This window comes from Genypterus blacodes, unplaced genomic scaffold (genome assembly GCF_046128005.1).
Source record: "Genypterus blacodes isolate CSIRO-AG114 ecotype Tasmania unplaced genomic scaffold, CSIRO-AGI_Gbla_v1 ptg000216l_1, whole genome shotgun sequence".
Lineage (NCBI taxonomy): Eukaryota > Metazoa > Chordata > Actinopteri > Ophidiiformes > Ophidiidae > Genypterus > Genypterus blacodes.
In genome coordinates, this window is record NW_027467015.1 from 909,421 (window position 1) to 932,500 (window position 23,080).

General features: G+C 46.8%; 1 protein-coding gene across 1 annotated transcript in view; it reads right to left on the bottom strand.

Annotated features, from left to right (window-relative positions):
- mast1a (microtubule associated serine/threonine kinase 1a) overlaps positions 1-23,080 on the bottom strand; it is a 49,515-nt gene that overhangs the window by 11,210 nt on the left and 15,225 nt on the right. Inside the window, exons 3-15 of the mRNA XM_076170289.1 lie at positions 14,919-15,007; positions 14,190-14,265; positions 13,574-13,646; positions 11,180-11,340; positions 9,722-9,797; positions 7,691-7,900; positions 7,493-7,594; positions 5,512-5,644; positions 4,530-4,597; positions 4,197-4,273; positions 2,823-3,031; positions 1,826-1,964; positions 1,455-1,587 (exon numbers count right to left, since the gene is read on the bottom strand). Coding sequence (XP_076026404.1) covers positions 1,455-1,587; positions 1,826-1,964; positions 2,823-3,031; positions 4,197-4,273; positions 4,530-4,597; positions 5,512-5,644; positions 7,493-7,594; positions 7,691-7,900; positions 9,722-9,797; positions 11,180-11,340; positions 13,574-13,646; positions 14,190-14,265; positions 14,919-15,007 — 1,546 coding nt within the window. The remainder of the gene's footprint in view (positions 1-1,454; positions 1,588-1,825; positions 1,965-2,822; positions 3,032-4,196; positions 4,274-4,529; positions 4,598-5,511; positions 5,645-7,492; positions 7,595-7,690; positions 7,901-9,721; positions 9,798-11,179; positions 11,341-13,573; positions 13,647-14,189; positions 14,266-14,918; positions 15,008-23,080) is intronic.

Consider the following 23,080-nt stretch of genomic DNA (forward strand, 5'->3'; position numbering starts at 1 on the left):
CACCAGAGGCGTGTCTGCACTACATCTCTGTATCTGCTCTGACTTTTGCTTATTTAAGGCTTATTTCTTCATTTTTGCCTTGTCAGTGATTTCCATGGAAGGAGATGTTTTTTGCCCAGATTTCCTGTCAAATAGTGAGGAAAACTATCAAAAGCTTCTGGGAATAAAAAGTCAGAGTAAGTAAAAAATCTGATCTGCCATTCTAGATTTTCTTTGAAAAATAACGAGCAGCTGAACACACTCACACACACTCACACACTCACACACACACTCACACACACATTTGCAGCTTTATTATGATAATCAAAAATATCGCTGTGGAATTCTATTCAGCAATTATCTAAATTAGAATGTAAAATGTGTGTGAGTGGGTGTGTGAGTGTGTGTGTGTGTGTGTGTGTGTGTGTGTTGGGGGAGGTTGTACATTTGCATAGCATCTCTTGGGCCGACATCATTACTGAGTGAATGTGGAATATTCCTCTAATCAGAGTCTCCACTCCATGATGAAAGCCCGGCACTGGTTGATCTGCAGATGTGAGCTGATTACTGAAGCCAAACAGATGTGTCAGCGGAGAACGACTGGAGGACGAGCGGGCCAATCCGACTGATTATGACTGGTTCAATTCAGAGCATAAACAATAACTATAATTACAAAGTGGCCTGAGAGAATTAATGATTCATTAATTCAGACGGCACAGGAAGCTTTGTGATGCAACGCCTTCATTTGCTGATTATTGGCTTTTGGCGCGATGACTTGGCTGATTGACACGCATTGACTGAAGCACGGCCGACAGATGCCATCAGCGCCGCTCGCCTGGCTCAACCACCACACGTGGCATCTTCAGCTATCGCTCATTTGTCTCATTTGTCCGGCTGTCAATGAAGCAATAGAGTAGGCGGCGACACACACTACAGCTACATCAATAACATTTACACAATTACATCCAAACAAGTTCACTCGTGTTGTTATTGGAGTTAGCAGGTCTGTAGCACGGCAATCTGTAACCTGTAGAAAGGAGCTTTATACACAGAACGTGTTTTCCTATGACATTTTAACCTTAAACATCTACTTGTGTAATTCATGGATTGTCGTTCTGCGGAAGCTTCCAGTTGCCTTCTCTCATCAGTTCACTGCTTGAGAAACTTTGCCCCTGAAACGTGAAGTAGCAGAGAACGTGGCAGAGATGCTCTACATACACACAGGAAACAGTGTGAAGAAAGAAAGGAAAAAATTGATTTTCCATGGCACTGCCCTCGTTTTAGCACAACACACTTCTATTTGTGAATCCATAACCTCTATCTAACTAAAGAAATAGAACAAAGTATAAGGGGTCAAGTGAAAGGCCAAACTTCCCCTATAAATTATAAAATCTTGCACAATCATCAGAGCATCATCAGCATAATAAAAGGACGGATGAATCTCAGTGCTGTGTTGTGTTTCGGGGTTGTTGTACCTGTTTGTCCAGAAACTCCCTGGCATCTTTCTCTATGTGTCCCTCATACAGATTGGTGGTGAGGCTCATTAGGCCCATCTTAGACAAGCCAAAGTCTGTCAGCTTGATGTGGCCCATGGACGTGATCAGCAGACTGTGGAGAGACAACGTGCGTTCCGTCGTTTGACACTTGAAAGTCAGTGGACATCAAACAGATGCAAGGCTTCACATTACTGTAAGTGTTCCATTTATGTCACTGTGCTTAACAGCCTGATATACTGGGAGTGAAATCCCTTTATTTTAAAGGTTGTATTAACCAAATGACTATTTTAACTCGTAGTAGTAGTTTATATTTCCTCCTGGACAGCACAGAGGGACAGGAAAACACTCACTTGTCCGGTTTGAGGTCTCTGTGGACGATGCCGTAGTTGTGCAGGTACTCCAGGGCGAGGACAGTCTCAGCAAAGTACATCCTGGCCAACTCCACGGGCAGGGCGCCGATGTTCTTCAGCAGGGTGGCGCAGTCACCACCTATCAACACGAAGACATCAACCGGTTACCGCTGAAGCACCAGAGGACTTAGCTGTTCATGTGGTCTGGATGAGACAGGACAGAATCTTAATGTTTGTCAGTTTGATCTCGTAATCCACCTTGGCCGCATGAACCCAGTGCCATCACAGAAGAGTCACTGTCTCACAACTACCCTTCACGCACGATCGCGTCTCAGCTCCAAGACCAAACACAAGAACTGTTCCAACTTCCAAGGCCGTGACTCTGTCCTGAACTGCCCCGCAGGGAATTCAGCTGCAGAGGAAGATGAATAACGGCGGCGCAGCAGTGTGAGACGACTGACCTTGTTTCAACATCTACTGCTGCCACAAGAGGCACTTGGCAGCGAATCGTTTGACTTTTGCGGCGGAGCGTCACTGCGATAGCGAGATAAGTGTTAGATCAATTGCATCTGTCCTTCTAAAGATCCAGATCACTTTCTGCATTCAACCATATTACTTTTGTTTGTCTGCAGTCACCTGTTATGTAGGATGGAACAAGGACAGAATTGAATGCAAAAAGGCAATAAACCTCTTTATGACTCCTGTGTGACCATTGTCAGCAACCAGTAGTAAAGAGTGGAAGGTTCAGGGCCACAGCGTCCAGACTAAAGATCCTAAGAACGATCATGAATGCTAGAGAAGGTCTAGGTCAGGAAACAGGAGCCTGGGGGAAAGTTGTTATTCTACAAAGCAGACAGAAATCTGATCTAGCGTTTGACACACAGGGAGAGGAAGGGCAAACGGAACAGGAAAAGACCAAGTTACCACAAATGCATTCAAAGACGCCTCATTAATCATCAAACATCCTCTGATTCGTGGTCGAACCCGACTCCCTTACCCTCCACATATTCCATGACCATACACAGGTGGCGCCGCGTTTCAAAGGAGCAGAACATGGAGACGACAAAGGGGTTCTCTGCGAACGTGAGGATGTCCCTCTCCACGAAGGCCTGCTGGATCTGGTTCCTCAGGATCAGGTTCTGCTTGTTGATTTTCTTCATGGCAAAGCGTTGTCGCGTCTCCCTGTGGCGCACCAGGTAGACGGCACTGGACAGAGGGAGAGACAGGAGGGTGAGACAGGAGGGCTCAAGGCTAGATGTGAGTGTGAAAGGAAAAAGCTTTGCTGAAGAGTTTCATTCTTGGGCTCCGAGCTTATAATGTCGGCGTGTGTTTCATCCCGATCTGAATCACGGAGCCATCAGCATAACAACATCACCAACATTGCCTGTAATGATCTCAGAAAATACTGCAAGTGTGTGTCCATGTTTCTCACGGGAGGTACAGAGGGAATAAATGATATGAAGCAGGTTGTCGACTGTATTGCTCATTTTCAGGGGCGCGAAAAAAAACGTTCTACATCTACAGCAGATTAGACATCGCCTCAGTACAAAGGAGTCGACGGCCGCGGCTACGCTGCCTGTAACACAGGGCCGTACAGCCTTTACATCTATTATGGAGGAAAAAGAGGTCTCACGTAGATCCAGTTTCCCGTCAGCGTATCTGCCCGTCAAAGTCCCTAATAATGTCTGAAATCTTGTCAAATACGGCCTTTTTAAAATCGTGTTCCTTACAGAGCCTTCTGATTTACTCGTTCTTTCTCAGACCAGGAGGATGCAAAGCAGCATCCAGTGACTCATCAGAATTGGCCGACTAAATAGCAAAATATAATAATAAGCATTTCCTTCAGCTCGGTGCACACAGTTGAGAGATCGTGTTGTTGGTTTTTAATTACAAACGGTTCAGAATTCACATTAGCGCTGACAACGTTCCACCAGTTTGCCGTAGCTCACCAGGCGGACGCCAAGCCATGAGAATCTACTTGGAAAATGAGCTGAATAAACGTTTGTTGCCCGTTGTTGTTGTTATCTTCATGTGAATCTGCCCCATCGCCGTTATTAAGGTCACACAGATATCTAAGATTAGAAATTCAGCTGCCGAACAACATTTCTAACACGAGAAACGATTAAATTCACATTATCTCTCTTCCAGGGTGTCTGTCTGCTTACAGCTCTAAGGAAGAAGAGGAGGAGGAGGAGGAAGAGGAGGAGGAGGAGGAGATTTGTTGTTTTGTCCCCGTTTTCATTTTGTGTTTTATCTTTTTAATGATCTGGCATCACTGCTTATTATGTTTCTTATCATATTGCTCTTGATCTTGATTTGATTTGATTTGACGTGTTGACTTGTGGCGCTCAGGTTGCCGTGGGCTGCTTACCCGTAGGCCCCGTTGCTGATCAGCTTGATGCTCTGGAAGTCTCCCTCGCTGGGCGGTTTGATGGCTCTGCCTCTTCCCTGGAGAAACGCCCCACACATTAACACCATCATTGAAATAAACACACGTAAACGGCTTTAAATGAAGTGCTGTTCTCAAATGTCATGGTTTATTTTGTTGATTCAGCTGGCTGAGTGTGTGAATGTGTGTGTGTGTGTCTGTCTGTGCTGGTGAACCCATGTAGACAAACAGTGTGAAAACAAACGCATGTAAACCCCAGTAAATCTGCCTGCCGGTGTGTGTGTGTGTGTGTGTGTGTGTTTGTGTGTTCTTCACCTCTGCCGAGTCGTCCGTCTCTGGGGTGTGTGGACCCTCGCTGTCATAGCTGTCCAGACTCACGATGTCTGTCAGGGGGGGAGGGAGGGGGAAACATACGAGAGAGTTAACGAGATACAGAGTAAAGAAGTCATTCCTATGCTAAGACGCGACAGCCAAACTGTTCCGGGCCGATAAAGAAATGCAGCTTCTGAAACATCTTTAACAAAACAGCCGGAGGGCCAAAAGAGACGCATCACAGATGGAGAAACACGAGAGTTAAAATAGCTCCCCCCTATTATTTTCCTTGTCTCTTCCAGCCTCTCTGCTCTTTCTACTTCCTCCCTCCCTGAGCAGCCTTGGCAGCCCATTTTCACTGATCTTGGACTGTGGTATGTGACAGCTGCTAGAATGCACTGATTATACTGCTGCGTCGTTGAGGCGGTGACATAATTTACCATTAATTAACTCTGGAGAGGGGTATAAAGCCACTTTGCCAGCATCAACCTCATGTAAAACAACAATGGCTGCGGCGAGGAGTGCGGCGTTAATGTTCCTCGCTGGAAAAACTCATCTTGTCGCCATCCTCTGCAGGGACTCGAGAGCAGGAATGAGTGTGAAAGCAGCCATGAATGTGCGTGGGTGTCAGCGTGCAGATTTTGCATCAGCGTACGTGTGTGCGTGTGTGTGTGTGTGTGCGTGTGTCTGCACATGACACTGTAAGTGTAAAAACCAGGGTAAAATCAGGACGGTGCTGCTGCTGTTGCTTAGATTAAATATAGTAATATTAATGATTTTCTTACAGGAGTGGTTCTCAAACTGCATGTAACTGTATGCGTTACATGGGTGGTACTGAAAGGACCGTTTGAAGGTACACCAGATGATTACAGACGTTTGTACAGAGAATGGAAACATGTGGAATCTAAGGAATGCTGTTAAAATGTTATTAATATTTAAATTCTCTCTCTCTCTCTCTAAGCAGGTTCCTTCTCCTCTCTCTCACCCTCCAGCGGGTCCCTGGTCAGGCCCAACTGGCTGATGATGTATCGGGGGATGTCGGCCTTCATCAGCTGTCCCTCCTTGGCGTGGTCCTCCGCCGCCTCCAGCAGATGGTAAAACTCTTCTGGGTTGAACTCCTGTAACGGGGAGGAAAGAATCGGGGCGGACAACATAAGCGTTCCATCCAGCCGAGACAAACACTCACAGTACAATACAAACTAACAGGATGGGATGAAAATGATTGCGACACATGTGCTGCAGCTAAACCGATTGTGCTTCACAGCTTAAGAGTCCACGCCATCATCACACCTCTGGATAGGTGTGAATAGCTGCCGTGTCACCTTTAGGAATGAATAGATTTCACACATTCAGCACCAAATCATCGTTTCTATGAAATCAATTGTTGCTGGTATCCAAACGCTGGATGAGTGAGATTACAAAGGAAATGTTCAACCATATATTCTTTTACCTCCAGGAGCATAATTGAGTGAGTCAGAGTTCAGAATTTGGGCACGGGCCAACGTCAGGTCAGGCAACTTTAAATTGCTCTCCTAAAAACATCCTTTATCCAACAAAACAGCTCTTTGTTGGTGTGCGGCAGGATTCCGTTTCATTCCTGTTGGAGGAATAATGTTTTGATTAGAAAGCAAAGCCTGAGGCGGCCGGGATCATTTCCTCCCTCACTGTTCTCTCATATCAGCTCCCCTCAACCAGCGAGGAGAGAGGGAGAGAGCGAGAGAGAGAGACAGGGAATTAACCTGCTTAACTGATAGCTTGCTCTGCTGGAGGATAATATTCCAGCAGCTAATGGCCGACTGACTGTGTGACACTTTCACCAAATCAGTTGCAGACTTGAATGCAAAATGACCTGAGCAGTCAAGAACAACATTGTGTCTGTGTGTGTGTGTGTGTGTGTGTGTGTCCTCTCCTCTAACCTAAGGGCCAGGAGGATCTTGAGTCGCCCTCCACATCCTGACTGACCCTATCGACCTCCTCTGACGGTTGCCTTGGCAACGGCCAAGGGAGTTTGGGGGGTGTGGCGGGGGGGGGCGGTGCCTACCTACTATGTACACGATGGACCATCAATCAGTGAGCTGAAATCAGGGGCCGAGCCTCCTGCGTATCCAAAGTGGCTTGTTATTGCTAAGTTGGGTTGAGTTATGTGTGTATCAGCCTGGCAAGGACACGACTCTCCATGCTGATTGGCTGTGCTGCTGTGAGGAACAAAGGAGTGGACGGGAGAATATTTAACAGGTTCAGGTTTAGTTGGAAAAACATCCCAGGGCGATGAGCACAGAGTGTGTTTGCTCCAGCAGAGAGTTAAGTGTGTGTGTGCGTGTGTGTGTGAGCACATTACCATTTCCATATAACATGGCAAACATCAAGAATCCTGACTCCTGACTGTGCATTAGCAGGCATTTACATGAGTGAGTGGTGCAGTGAGGGAGGAGAGTGGAGCTCTCAGGGCCGACCGTTTCTATAGGTGTGCACAGCTGGGAAAGACCATGAAGACTTCAGTTAAGGATGAGTCTCTGTCATTTCTTGTCAGATTTATGTGAAGCAGCCCAATCTGCCCTGTGTGCAGGCTGTACGTCTCTCTCACACAACACTCCTCATCCCCATCCATCCTTCCAACAAAGCCAAAGCCACTCTCTTTAGGAATGGCAGCACAGCTCCTCTCTGTGTTTCATCGCTGCAAACTGAACTGCCGGCTTCTGCTAATTCTTTGATGTCGTTTCAGAGTGAAGGACCCTTCATCACCGTATGGGAGGACAGGAGTCCCTCCCAGCAGGCACAAACAACACTCAGCCAGAATTGAAAAAGGCCCCCACACAGCCCTGTCACTTTATTCAATGAACGCTGCTTTGTTGTGTCATGATCAGTGTGTGATGAGGACGACTCAACCACTCTGGAAACCTGATATCTTAGGCAGATTCACATAAACTCTGGGCTCCACCATTAGACGACGGCAGGATGAAACTCACCAGACACTCCAGGAGCCGGGCTGGACGAGATATGATGATGAAAAGCTTTTTGACCAGCTCGATGACGAAGGTGAGCTCTGAACTCTCCGAGCGCTCGTGGGCCTGAGGGGCAGAAGGTTACAGAGACACATTGGAGACGGAACTGGAACTTTTGCCTTTGCTTTCAACCTCGAACCACACAAGTAGTTACAAACTCACGTCATGCAGCATCTTCTCCAGGTTCTCCTGCAGCTCACAGAAGTAGACAGTGGTGATGAGGCCCTCACGTGATTTGGTCAGGCAGTCCCTGGACAGCTCTGCTATCTGATGGTGGATGAAGCTGAGGACCCCATCGGCCAGCGGCAGCACGCTCTCAGGGGAGTAGCTCTGGATGAACTCTGACAGCCGCTCCTCCATCTGAGCTGTGGCCTGAGTGAGGATGAGACAGTGATCGTTAGCGGGGCTAAACACGTCACACTGTTGATTTCTGCTCCTCACTGTCTTCCTGGAATAGTTGGAGACAGGCTCACTATCATTAGGCGCCCTGACTGACAAGTAGGAGTCCCTGCATTGACGTGATAAGCGGTGAGCGTTGCACCGAGCTGAGCGGTGGCTCCCAACCTTGTGTCACGCCGCCTTGAGTGACAGGCACCACCGGATTCAGCTACAGTTTAGCTTTATAATACAACATATTCAAACTTTGGTGGTGACCCTTTCAAACACACAACCAGTGTATGTGACGGGAGCAGAGGTAAGAACCTTTAGGTCGCTTGCTTCCCGCCAGCAAACCAATATTCAACATTTGTACATGCGATGCCTTTGGAGAGGACAGAACCTCAGAGGTCATTTAGCAGAATGTGAAGACAAGCAGCAGTCGGTCTCAGTCTACAGGCAGGAGCATGAAACAAAACAAACAATAGAGACGAGATGTAGTCCAGGTTGAGCACCAGCGTGTGCGGTCACTGCTCTCTGCCTTAATCACTGTAATCATGTTTACACCGCCTCCACAACGGGAGAGCCCTGAGCTTTAGGTGGCTCTGCCGACTAAGCCTTTTTTTTGGTACGCTTCCGCAAATGATTCTCTTTAAAATGACGACGGCGAGGACGCAGCAATGCTGAGCCCTGATTCAGATAACACAGATCAGATCAGAACAACCGTGATCCTCAGCTCATCGTGTTGTTATTTATGTGAAAACTGTTTTGGCTGTTAGTAGCCTTTAGCTTTTGCCCTGAGTGCTGCGTTGCTATGGTATTTACTCATATATACTTTATGTCGAGGAGGTGATTCAAAAAACGCAGCGTCACACATAAATGAACCCCCGTCTCACTCTGATGGTGAGTTTCTACTCTGTGAAACCTGGGCGATGTTTGTTGTGTTGTTGGTGATCAATCAAAATGACATCTGCGACAGTTGATTAATCACTTTATTTAAAAACAAAGTCTTGATGTGTGGCGCGTTGTGGTGGAGCCGTGTCCTTCATAAAGCCTCCGCACGCCGTGTGTGCAGTAAACCCACTGAGAGATGTAAGTCATTTTCACAGCTTTTCTTTTCCTCGCGCTTTAGAAATCTTTCTTCCCCGACGTCAACATCACTTCCTCCAGCGCTGTGAGTAACCTTGGTGTAAACAATCACCCGTCATACACAGATCATGTAGTGCTTGTTTGCGACCATCTGCTCCAAGCTGCTATTCATTCTCAGATTAGACGGCTGGATTCCCGGGGCAGTCCATTACATTTACCTCATAAATCCCAGATGTAGCAGCACGTGTGCCAGGTTGTGGTACATCAGGTTCAGGCTCCTGATGTCGGCCTACGAGGACAAGCGTGGACTACCTGCCTGATCTCTGACCTTTTTCCGGATTGATCACGTCGCTTTAGCGTTTACCACTCAAGAGTTTTGTTTTACTGAGGCTAGTAGCACTTATCTACCAACACCTCATGGCTTTATCCTTGATTTTCCTAAAATAAATGCAAGGAATTGAGTACAAGCTATACGAGGTGCTCACTCCCTGCATGGGCTCTTGCCCTTATTGTCGGATAATTACTGAGATATAATTGCTGTCAAGTGCTTTTCCTGAAGTAATGGCGTTCTCTCCTTTATGAAAAATGAGTGGTAATGTACGACACCAGAGAGAAATGCAGCGTATGAATATTACATGTGTTTGGATGTATGTGTGTGTATGTGTGTGTGTGTGTGTGTGTGTGTGGATGCACATTTTCCACCTGCACATTTGTGTGTGTGAGGCTGACCTTGGGAAAGCGCTCCTTGTAGACATGGTTCATCATCACTATTTCATTGTCATAGCAGGATGGAGAGCGCCCGGGGCTGCAGAGACACAAACACACACACCGAGCAGGAATGTAATATACAGGATTGAGTGAGAAAATGAGAGCAGGCAAAAAAAAAAAAGACGGCAAGAAAGTGAGGGGAGGCAGAGGCAGACAAAACCAGACGTGCAAGTCTGTATTTTCCAACTTCAACGATGGAATAATTCAGTGCTTTCCTCCATCGGTGTATTATGGTAATCAACCAATCTGGAATTCGCCGCGCTTGGCATCTCTAATGGATCCAGAGGCGCCTCCACACCTCCAGCCACCATCCTCCCATCATACGTGTGGATTCAGAAGACACAAGGGGGGGAGGGGGGGGGGGGGGGGTGTATGAAGAGTTGCAAAGACGAGAGAAGCAAAAGACAAGCCCCCGCTGTGTACATCAGAGTGGAGACGAGCCACATGACGCGGGGTTTGTTTGACATTCAAAAATGGAAAGGAGACCATTAAAATCTGTTTTCTGGCCATGACAGTTTAGCTTCACAGAACGACGCGGCGTGAATAGTGATGAGGCGTGACAAGGGGCGCGCGCACGCACACACACACACACAGACACACACACACACACACACACACACACACACACACACACACACACACACACACACACACACACACACACACACACACACACACACACACACACACACTCTGACTGAGGAACCACACGAAGATGTTATCTAGGCCAGAAAACGCTGAGGAGCTTTTTCAACACCAAACCTGAATACTGATAAGCAGTGACGGGCCGTATGGAGTTAGGTCTGTTTCAGCCTGAAGGAGAAACTGTAATAGGTGTGTGTGTGTGTGTGTGGGGTTGAGGATACCCCAGACACCCTGGCTAATGGAGAAACAGTTTCACTCTGGAGAGCCTGAGCCCGCTGGAGGGTGGAGATAATATAGAAGGTAAAACCTCCAACCAGAGGCAACAGGCAACACACATGAGAGACACAGGAGGATTTAAATCCTAATGGCTGCAAAAACTTCAAACAAACCCTGTATGTTTAAAAATCCAAGAGAAAAACATAGAAATTCCATTAAATCGGAATAAAAGACAAATCTATCTTCTTGCTGAGAAAAAGCAACAAAAGGCTTTTGTCTGAAATGAGCCATTAAGAGCTCTTAGTCGCTGATTAAGGTCCCGCTCTTGATTATTTTTGCGTCTCTTGTTGAAAATTATTTTGTACAAATGTATTCGTCATCATTTCTTATTATTAATAATTATATGATATAAGTATTCAAATAAGAACATAATAAGAACATTTGCAAGGTGAGAGACTTCCACTTCCTTTTGTTGAAAGAGAGAAAGACAGTGCAGCACAAAGTGGGCTAAGCACCGGGTGGGGGAGCGTCTGCAGTTAGCATGGACCACCGCCTCACCTGAGGCTCCGAGAGCGAGGCCGGACGTGCGGCGAGCGGCGGCCCCCGTCGTCATCGGTGATGCTCTCCGTGCTGCCAAAGTGCTTGGAGAGGAAGTGTAACTCGTCCATGGTCGGCTGGAAGGGCAGCTGGTGGAGACGCTCCTGTGATGAGCTGGACGACTGGTGAGGAGGGGGGAGAGAGAGGGAGAGAGAGGGGGGGGAGAGAGGGAGAGACCACAAGACAGAAAGATGTGTGTGTGGGGGGCAGGGAGGAGGGAGGGAGAGAGAGAGAGAGAGAGAGAGAGAGAGAGAGAGAGAGGCTGTCATTACTGATGTAAAATATCTCCATCGAGAAAACGAGAATAAATAATAATCCTGTAATCAGAACTTTGTCATTATCTGCAGAAAACCAATCTCTTTCTTGAGATAACAACATGTTTCCCAAAGATAAGCAGCTGTTGCAGCCTCATCATAGCTGGATTCCTCTTCCTTTATCAACGGCAGAAGAGAAGGAATCAGGAATCAGATTTGTCTGGAGAAAAAGCCTTTTTCAAAACAACTTCAACAATTGATTTTGTTGTCATCTGGAAAACAGTCAAAACAAAAACGTCGACATCGCTCGTGTTCAATCCGCTTCCGTGGCAAAGAGGCGAGAAAGGAACGAGTGGCGGCGAAAGAGGTGAGGTGAGATGAGAGGAAGAAGAGGAGAGGAGAGGAGAGAGAGCGGCTGTTCTGTAACAAAGTGAAACAAACAGACATTTAAATTTAAAGGATTGAAAAGCACAGAAGAGAGAGGAGGAGAGACGATGGAGCGGCCCAGAGGGAGCGAGTGTGGGAGGAAAGAGCAGCAAGAAAACAGTCAGCGGATGAAAATCCCTCCGGAGGAACAGAGAGCAGGAGTTTGGGTGCAGCTTTAACGGCGCTGGTCATAAACAAAAGACCCCCCCCCCCCCGCCTGATGCGTCGCAGAGAATAAAGCAGGCCGGATCAATGAGCGGCTTAATGAACGCCGCTCCCAATGGGGAAACACGGTTCGGCTCCGGCCACACAAACGACTCCCGCCATAAAAATCCATTAGACGCTCCAGGCAGGACGAGGACAGGCTGCAGAGTCCGGCCGACCACGGGGGGAATCGATGGAAAGCTTTCCCCAGGAGACGATGGGGAAAACATTCCATTCCATTCCATACATACTGTGTGTGTGTGTGTGTTTGTGTGTGTGTGTCTGTGTTTCCTTTTAAATTCTTCACCTGCAACTTTTCTTATCCTCAACTCTACATTTTCCCAATTATCTACCTACTATCCCCACTATCCCGCCTCCTCAGGCCTTTTCCTGTGTCCTGTTCGGTATGCAAAGGGTCCAGGTGGGACTGATGGAGCGGGTAATGACCGTGAAAGAAGCGGCAGGAGTGTCGAAGTCGAGACGGCGTCGAGGAATGAAGACGGGTAAGTGTGAGGAGCGACGGCCTGCAGGCGAAGGGACGAGACGTTTCCATCTCTCGGACAGACCGTGGCGCCGCCCGCGTTTAAAGCATCTATACACACTCAAGATAATACTGTTGCTATCTTTCTCACTCTGCTTCACCTCCTACACACACACACACTCTTTGCATGTATGTTTTCCTCTTTTTATCTCCTCTCTCTCTCTCTGCCTCTCTGGGGAGGAGGAGATGACTGATAGAGACACAGACACCGCAGAAGAAGAGACTAGTTGCATCTCTGTTCCATTATTCTTCCATTTCTTTACAGAAAAAAAGCTAAATCATCATTTTCTCCACTCTCAAAGCGTGATGGATGTTCCCCCGGTGCTAAAATACTTTAGAATAACACGCTCAGAGTTACAGTAGCAAGGGGAAAGTCAAGGAAAGAGTCAAACTATGGAAAGTTGTGTGTGTGTGTGTGTGTGTTTGCGCGGCGTTTAGCTGCTAGGACGGCGTGTAATCGTTTCAAAGCAGAACAAAACAAAAGTAGAACACGGGAGCGAGGGAAGGAGCGAGCACGAGCGCAGCCATGATGATGTTATGCATGATAATATATGCAAATCATTTCAGCAAGATATCTTTTGTGCAGGATAATAAACAAATCTACTCAGCCATGAAAATCTTAAATAGACTTCTGTGTCTGTCCGTTAGTTCTGGCATCAATCATTATTTTTATCCCGTCCCTCTATTTCTCTATATCAGCGTTTCATTGTTGACATCGTTCCTGGCTCCATTCACCGCCGCTGCGTTTCAATTCTCTGTTCGGCACAATGCTGCGACGCTGCGGCTTCGGAGTTTGAAAGGCACAAGATTTGTGTTACGAGGGCGCATCTGCTCAGCTTATCTTACGCCGCAGAATGGACGGGCTGGGGAGGGGGAGGGGGGATGCGATCACTGTCATGTTTGTGCCGCCATGTTGTAAGTAATCCTTACTGTTGAACTGGGCGTGTTGGTGCCATATCCTGAGGAGGGCAGAGAGGCCAAGGACCATCGCCGACCGTCAGCCCTGGGAGAGACATGAGAAAGAAATCGGGGAGAGGAGGAGAACAAATGTTAGAAGGAAATAGGATAACCGCTGCATCTCTTCATCACTTTCAGCAGCCCCGGACTCCAATTTCTCTATTTCAGTCTCTGCAGACAACAGACAACAGCGCGGCCGCACTCAAGCAATTCCAGCACCTATATTTCTATTCAATCTATCCCATTACACTTTCATCCTTGCCTCCTTCCCTCGGGCCTCCTCCAGCCTCCACTGCGTCTGACATTTGGCTCTGAGTGACTGATGAGGGATTCATGTTTGGGCAGGATCCTGGCACCTCACCATCCATTCATCTCAGCCCGCTGTCACACGGCTCCTCTGTGGCAGCGCCGTGCCGATGACTTTGCTGTGTCTGAACTTTCACTTTGTGTGTGTTCGCGCGTGTGTGTGTGTGTTTATTGCTTTCCCTCGGAGAGTCGCATAAAAATACTTTGGATCCTCTACCTCCGCACTGGTCATGTGTTGCCGGATGTGTGAGTTAAGGTGTGAAGAAAGAAAGCAGAGCCAAACCTTCTGGAGGAGGCGAAGGAAAAGTGGGCGGGTCCGCTAGGTGAGAAGTTGCGCGGGCTGTCCAGTGGGCTGCTTCCTATTAAAACACACACACACAAACAAACTTAAGAGAGCAGAAACTGTGTACGACATTCAACCACACACTGCAAACACTGGGGTTGAGGTAACTGCTCTGGATGTCAGCTCTGTGTTTCCCGCCCGTCAGACGCTCACTGAAGGGAAGGTTGCATTTCTAGCAGCCGCCGTCCAGAATAATTTGACAGCTTGTTTTCATCTTTCACTGCTAACAGAGGCTTTGAAAGCTCTTTGCATCCTAATGAAAGAACTGTGTATGTGTGTGTGTGTGTGTGTGTGTGTGTGTGTGCAGGTGTATGCTCATTGTAGGTCGGCTCCCCTGCTGCTATTTTATGCATAAGAATGCAAACGTCCAAATATTCAAAAGAGTGGAAATATGGCGGAAAGTGGATATCTTTAGTTTATGAAGATCCTCCAAGGTCAGAGGTCACAGATCAGATATTTACTTACATATAAGCGATCTAAACATACACACAACTGAGAACGATGAAAATAAATACCTACATACATAAACTAACTAAGCTAACTTACTAATCTACTAAATGTGAGGCAAAATGTACAACAAAGTGTTTTCTGCTGAGTGGAGCATGTTGTTTAGTTTAGATTGTTTACATCACTCAGGTTCATCTTTACCTCCACGCCTTCCGTACTCACCTATGTGTCCGGGCAGTGGCGAGTGCGGCCGTGGCAGTGTGGGGGACGTACTGGTCAGGATGAGGCTTTTCCGGTTACTGGTTCGGCAACTGGAAAACAAACACACACACACACACACACACAAAGAGCACATCAGTGTGTTTCAGTATGCTGGTCAATTTCGTAATCTGTCGGTTTTACATCAGTAAAAGAGCGAATATATATTTTTACACACACACACACACACACACACACACACACACACACACACACACACAAAATAGCCACTGTTTTAAAAAGAACAATCAATTTGTCGACTAGTTAAACCAAGCACTCGTGAAACTCCCAGTTCTTCCTCTGGTGTGTGTGTGTGTGTGTGTGTGTGTGTGTGTGTAAGCAGACGTGTCACACACAGCGATGACAGACGTTATTGTCTTCAAATTGTCCGCGGGGGAAGATCAACATCGCACAAAGACTTTTAATTTCCTCCAGGTTCGATGGCTGTCACAGAATATAATGTCAGAGGCGATGGAGCGACGACAGGAGATGGCGAGACAGAGGTGGAGAAAGAGAGGAGGCGAGGAGGAACCAGGAGGAGACCAGGAGGAGACCAGGAGGGGGAAGAGTGGAGATGATTAAACCATAAAACTGGAGCTGCTCGCTTTACACAGACGCATGTAAATAGATCTTAAGTAAACTTTTATGAAGTGGGAAGTGGATTTCTCAGGTGTTGTGTGAAGGTTTAGGGGTCTTTCATAAAAGCGTGCGGGTGTGTGAGTGTGTGTGTTCGCTCGTGCTTTACCCGACTGCCTGTCAGACCAGAGCTTACAGAGCAGAACCACATCTGACAATTGGTGCGGTAAAGCTTGCTGCACATTGCATCAGCTGGCATGCTGCTTTATGTTAAGTGCACACACACACACACTCACACACACACTCACACACACACGTGGAGAGACAATTTCCATGATGCAGTGATGTATGCAGGTAAGGCCTGTCTCTGTGATGTGTATCAGCCTCCCACATCCTCGCTGGCGCCCTTATCGCTCCGTCTTTTTGATGTGGGTCTCTGGCGGTTGTTCCTCGTGCTCTCAGACATCAAACCGCTGGCAGGATTTGAACTCGGCACTCGCACAGAACAGAAGAGGAGCATATTGAAATATTTAAGCGAAATGCATTAGCTTTGGATAGAGGGCTGGAAGTGGAGTAACACCGTCCTTGGGGTGAGGGTGGGTGGAGGCGGGGGAGAGGAGGAGAGGAGGAGAGGAGGAGAGGATGGGAGAGGAGGAGCGTCCCTCTGCCTCTCCCTTTTTGTCTCACAGCGTCTTCTGCCACGGCTGTGCCTTTTGAAGCCGCTTTCATTTCAATTTCAGTCTCTCAACTCGGCGTTTGGCGCTTTTTCCAAATCAAAAGCTGAATCACTCCAGCAGCCATTAGTCACGCTCTATCATCTTCACGCTGGAGAATTGGGGCTGCTTTCTGATTCATGATTCATCACAGCAGCTCTGCCAGAGACTCGTCCAACCGCACTGACTCACTCTTGTTTTTGCCAAATGTTGCATGATGGAAATGACACACTAAGATGAAAATGTGATCTTACCTGCGATTATTTTTATTATCATTCTCAATCTCGACATCAACATTGGCCTCTATCTTCCTTTGAGAGCTTCTAACTCACTTCTGTTCACCCCTGCCCGTCTTCCTTCTCATTCATCTGTATCCTTCTTTTACTTCACATGTTCCACTTGTTTCTCATTCACTCCGCCTCGGGAATAGAAACTTGACTAAGCGATTAAAAAACCGTCATGCTGACAATAAAGGAGCCACTAGGGGAAGGTTATCTTATTTTCTTTTGCAGCTGCTGTGCTTTTTTGAACTCTTATCTTGATTGCTTAAGAAGGGCATGTTGCCCAAAGCGTTTGCCGAGTATTAAAAAGCTTAACAGGAGTGCAGTTCTTTATTCTATGCTCCTGCAGCCAGCCACATGTTTGCCATCAGTAAAGGTCACATTAAGTGTCCTGAACCTTGTATTTTGGCCAGAAAGCTGAGGCACAGGAGGACATAAGCAGCAGGGGGGGAGACAGGCTGGAAAAGTCCATCTGTGGACACAAACACAGTTCCACCAATATGCAGTTCTCTTATGATGGAAACGCTGCTTCCCTCAGCCTGTTGTGTCTATTACTACTTTCATTTTTTCGTAAAGGAAGCAAAAATAGTGAAACCCGTGATAGTTTAACAGTCACGGAAACTGAAACTGCATAGATGTGATGTCACCTTGGCAACCACAAAAACTGACCACCAAGCAGCAAGAGTCCGGACTGGACTCAAAGGGTCCTGAATGATAATAATGTCACATATTTACTAAAATAACATCTGCACAAGTGATGATAGGAGAGAGAGAGGGAGAGAGAGAGTGCTCTTGCGTAGTCAGGCGCATTTTCCTATCGCCGTCTGTCCCTTCCTCTAATAAAATTCTGTGATTGCACCGTGAAGTTTCTCAGGAGCCGAGTGCGTTCACCCATCTTGCGCTTATTAACGGCTGGTAGGAACCGCATTATAACCCTACCATTGTGTGTGTGTGTGTGTGAGAGAAAGCACGTGTGAGTAAAGTGTGTATGTACCAGGACGAGCAAATCATGCGCAGCCCCGCTTACAGTAGCTGCTGACATTTCTCTATTTCACAGTAACGACTTTATCCTGTTGACCTTATTCTCTACATTAGTCACTGCTGTCTGCTGTAAATGTAACTTCTCCTAACTCATCTTATGGTTTCTACAGGCAGGACATTACAGGGACTCTTTATTTGAACTGTATATCCTGCTGCAGTCTGTCACAGTTGATTTTGGCAACTCATCTTTTACCAGACCTTCTCCAAATAAAGGAGAGTAGATCACACACACACACACACACACACACACACACACACACACACACACACACACACACACACACACACACACACACACACACACACACACACACACACACAGGACCTACATGGCCCATGCAAACAGCAACCATTGCACTCATTTACTATCATCACATGAGCACCTATCAAGTGTGTTCTTGAAAGGAGAGGGAGATGGGAGGAACACAACACACACACACACACACACACACACACACACACCACTTCAATCTCTGGCGCTCAAAACACTTGATTAATGCGCGTAGCAGTGGTGTCAGTCAGTGAAGCGTAGGTAACACAAGAGGAGCTATAGGTGGCTTTAAAGGCTTACAGCACACACATACTATAGATTGATTTGATCTGGAGAAGCAAAGAGGATAAGAGCTGAGAGAGAGCGGAATGTGTGTATGTGTGTGTGAGTGTGTGTGTAAATGTGACTTTAAATCACTCTGTCAGGGTTACGGCCGTGCAGCTCGGCGCTCATCCCGTCTCAATCTGGTAAAGAAGTGAGTCTGAGTGTGTTTATGTGTGTGTGCGTGAGCGTGTTAGTATTCCGCACGTTGCCATGTCAGAATCGTAAATCTATAGCTTGTCTCCGGGTGTGTGGTCAAATATAAACACACTCTGTCAGTACATAAAGCTAGGTTTTGTCACGCGGCAGCTCTGAAAACTGAGGCACTTCCTGCTCACACATTCAGACCTCTTTTACTCCAATTAGGCTAATCAGGAATGATTTCTTTCTCTCCGTAATGAAATGACCGGGAGGACAGATGAAGAGGATTGAAGTGGCGCAATGTTACCATAGCAACGCATTTAGAGTCGCTCTCCGAAGAAAAACAAACCTATGATATCAGAATCTTTAAAAACGCACGATGACAAAATTAAAGACAAACAAGAATCTTTCATCCCTGGGACCAAAATCTCTCACACACTGATCTCACACTGCAGCACACACACACACACACACACACACACACGGACACACTCTTTAGTTCGGTTCAGTTCAGGCCTTCATTGTCCCAAAATAGAAACAGAACAAACAATTAAAAACACAATTAAATCATTAGCTTTCTTGAATTGAATTTTGGGAAGCGTAGATCTGTGTGAAATGCTCTGTACACAGGTCAGTGTGTGTCAGTATGTGTGTAGAGATATGCAGCCGCAGCCACATCCAAAGTGTGTGTGTGTGTGTTTTCACGAATGCCATGTCTCATAATCCATCATAATCCATGGTGTAATCCATCATGCAGGCTCAATCTGTGTGTGACAGAGGCGTAGTGGTGAGGCGTGTGCTGCAGTCACTCACTCACACACACACACACACACACTGATTCATAGAGGTCAATGGTGCATGTTGCTACTGTGTGAGCCGTCAGAGCTGAAGAAAAAAGCAGAGAGTGTGAGCAGAGAAACAACTTTTCATATCAGAGCAGAGAAATTAATTTGATTTTAATTAAATTAATGTTCTTCCTTATGAAACACCACCGAAACATTTTGACAGACTCTTACCAAACAACGGTGGCCCTGAGGGACCAAACAGAGAGAGATGAAGAGCAGAGGAAGAAAAGACAACCGGCAAAACTCATGAAGATGCAGAGGAGCAAAGTGATGAAGAGGAAGGATTACACACTGCTGTCAAAACGAGAAAATAAGACTCTGAGTGTGTGAATATCGACACCAAAGTCTGAGCACCTTAATTTGAGCAATGTGACACCGAGTAAGAAAAAAAGAAAGAAAGAAATACAGCAATGGTGAGAGGGAAAGTAAACATACGTCAATACAAACACACACACACACACACACACACACACACACACACACACACACACCTCTCTCTCATCCCAAAGTGCAATCCAGGGCTGTCATTGGCTACAATGCTTCCGGCGCGCCACTGTGTAAAGGTCAAAGGTTGAATCAGTGGTAATGACTTGTGCAGAAGCTTTGACGAGCAAATTATCCCCCCAGCAGGTCTTTGGCTGGCGCAGGGCCATTGTGTCACACACACACACACACACACACACAGCCGTAACACTGCCCCAGATCTGTCACCAGCTGTACACACATCACAGCGAGGAAAAGACAGAATGATGCCACAAACTCCATATTTGTTGATCCACACAACAATTTCATAATGTAGCTGTGGAGCGCCTGTCCTCCACTCACCTTAACAGCTATCGCACAGTGACGTAAACCAGAGCAGGACAAAAGTAGCTTTAGCGTTAGCCCCTAAACTAGTAAGCAAATTACAAAATCTCAGGCATGAGTGTGTACCGAGCTGCAACACACCCAGGCAGCATTAGCTACACGGGGATCTTTGTACCTGCTGCCCGTCATACAGTTTGGCAGCTACAGTAGCTAACAACAAGCAAGCTAATATGCAAGCTAGTTTGTCAAGGGTTTTTCATACTTACTAACGTTTTGGGAATTTAAATTTCTCACTGGTTGCCTTGCTGCAAACCTACTCTGAAGTCGACTTCCTGTTAAGGTGAAAAAATGTCAACGGAGCCAAAAGATGTGAACGTAACGACAGTCAAACCTGTTGAGGGAATTTTAATGGAGGCAGGAGATGAGACAAATGTTCCTGTTATGACTAATAATGAGCTAACAGTTTGTTCAGACGTAAAAATAATAAATAATAAATAATCATGAGACAATGAGTTGTTGTTTACGGCGAGTGGAGACTGGTGCACTCTGAATGAAAGTGTGAATGCTGATGTTCTGGATTTGGCTTTTATTTACACACTCACACACACACACACACACACACACACAGCGTTTCGCTTCATTGCTTTTCTCCGGCTCGTCTTAATTATGTCCTTAATGGCTCCTCGGCCTCTGCAGTGTCCACTAACCGACGCGTCTCTGCCAGTGTTTATTGAGCACATTCGTTATAGCAGCTGGTCACTGATAAGGGCACAGCAGAGAAGCTCCGTAATGTGGCGGAATCAATTAAGAGATGGACCTGATACGGCGAGATGACAGCTGACACATGGTGACACAGCGATTAACCGCGCTGACTACTTTATACTGCACACATTATTAACTCACGCTCTGTGTGTGTGTGTGTGTGTGTGTGTGTGTGTGTGTGTGTGTGTTGTATCTTCGCCTCTGCAGTGTCATCTCAGCTCAGACTGCTGACTCACAGGGCACACAGGACAGCAGACCTTTCTGATGGTTACACCATCGATCCGCCCATGGCTCTCTTCCTGTCAGGTGGCCTCCCTTCCCGTCTCTCCCTCTGGACCCCTTAAAGGTGAGTGCATGTTTACAAGTATGGGAAACGAGGTTGCAAATGGAGCGGATAAAAACCCTGCCCCTTTAAAAGGCCTTGTGGACTAACAGGCGGGCTCGTGGTAATGGAACGCTTTCATGCAAAATCTCTGTGACTTGGTACTCAAACCATCTGCTGATCCATCTAGACGCAACACGGTTTAGATCTCCACCTCAGGAAAGTGCCTAAAGTGAGCCGTGCGGGCAGATTTACCGTAGTCGTTAGGTATTCAAATGGCGACTTGGCAGATTGAAAGGAGGACTGAGAGATGATGACAGGCAGCAGAGGGGAGAAAGAGCAGCAAATAGGTGATGAAGACGACGGGAAACAAGAAATGATGGCGTGCGACCGGGAACGTATAACGCGAGAGGAGCGTCGGTCCTTGCATGGCTTTCTTTGTAGTACAGAGATGTAAATCAAGTCGTCCGCTGCTGCGCCCCATGAAACAGAGACGACAATGACGATGAAAGAAATGCAGCGGAGGAATTGAGATAAAAAGCACGAGGCAGAGAGAATAGCTGACTTTAAGAGCGATGAGTCCCCACGGTAGTTTCACTCAAATCCGCTGATTTGCAATATTTTTTCTAAATTCATGCTGTGACTAAGAGGGAATTCCCAACTAAATGTGGAGCTGGATCTTTATTCAGAAATAATAGTGTTGCAGCTCTTAGCTACATCGGGCCAGTGGGTGTTGAGCTCTCTGTACTGTACACAAACCCCACAACCTCAAGAAGCTGATAAGAAAACACTATCATTTTGAAATGCATGCTAGAACATATAATTACAATGGAAAGAGGGGCGTTGTGATGATATTGAGGTATCTGAACACACGACAGGTGAGTTCTAGAGTTGAATCAGAGGTTTTAAAACCGTAGCTTGTCATCCTGCGAGGAATCCATAAATTGAGCGCTCTGTGAAAAATATCAGGCCTATCAGGAAGAAGGAGGAGGAAGAGGAGGAGGAGGAGGAGGAGGAAGAGGAAGGGGAGGGAGTTTACCCACTCCACAGTCTTAAGCTTAAATCAGTATGCTGTCAGATCGATTTGAAACGGCAGTCATTTGTCCTGAAGGCCTTGAGACCTTACAGAACCCTGTATGGAGGCCATGTTAAACAAACTGCAGGGTGAGTCATGTATGTGATTCATATCATAAACCTGTTCAATACTGACAGCTTCCCCCCTGGCCACTCACTGGGCCACTCACTCAGGTGTGTGTGTGTGTGTGTGTGTGTATGTGTGTGTGTGTGTGTGTGTGTGTGTGTCGCCCAGCGGTGAAGCCAGTTGTCCCTGTGGCAAATCTACTACTTGGTTTATAGTGGACTGACCCAGAGAGTGAGTGAGTGAGTGAGTGAGTGAGTGAGTGAGTGAGTGAGTGAGTGAGTGAGTGGCTGGTTGATGGATAACGAACACTGAGGTCTGTCACAGCCCCGAGCTGTTTGTTGTCTAATCCACTGAAAGAGAACACCGGCTGACAGGCCTCACAGTTTGGTGTGTTATGTCTCCTAACATAGCGAGGATGAGGACAATGCCTCTTTTTCCTCATTATAACATGTGAATGATAAAAGCAGATAGAAATCTGTTCAGCAAAAGCCTTTTCTTCAAAGGAAAGACAAGCGGCGCTGCTAGGTTACTGTTACATGGCTGCACATGGACACTCAACACTATCAGGACTCTATTTTAGTCACCTTACATGTCTCCGGTGGAAGCAGAGTTATCAGATGTCCTCTAAAGGCGTGACAGTGTATCCTCGGGTTGAGTGGAACAGCAAGACGCTTTTGGAGGTGCGAAAACCTGTCTGGATGCTTGCTTACTTACTTACTTACTGTCTGCCTCTTTATCTACTGTCTCTGTGTTGTTATTGCCTGTCTGTAGCTGTTGCTGTTGTTGCCATCTCGGCTCTCTGAAGTTGGACGGAGACCTGAGAAGTGCCATGAATCACGGCAGCCGTGACATTTCACTCTGTTCGCACAATGACCTCGTTCCCGCCAAATGATCCGAAGCTGCCG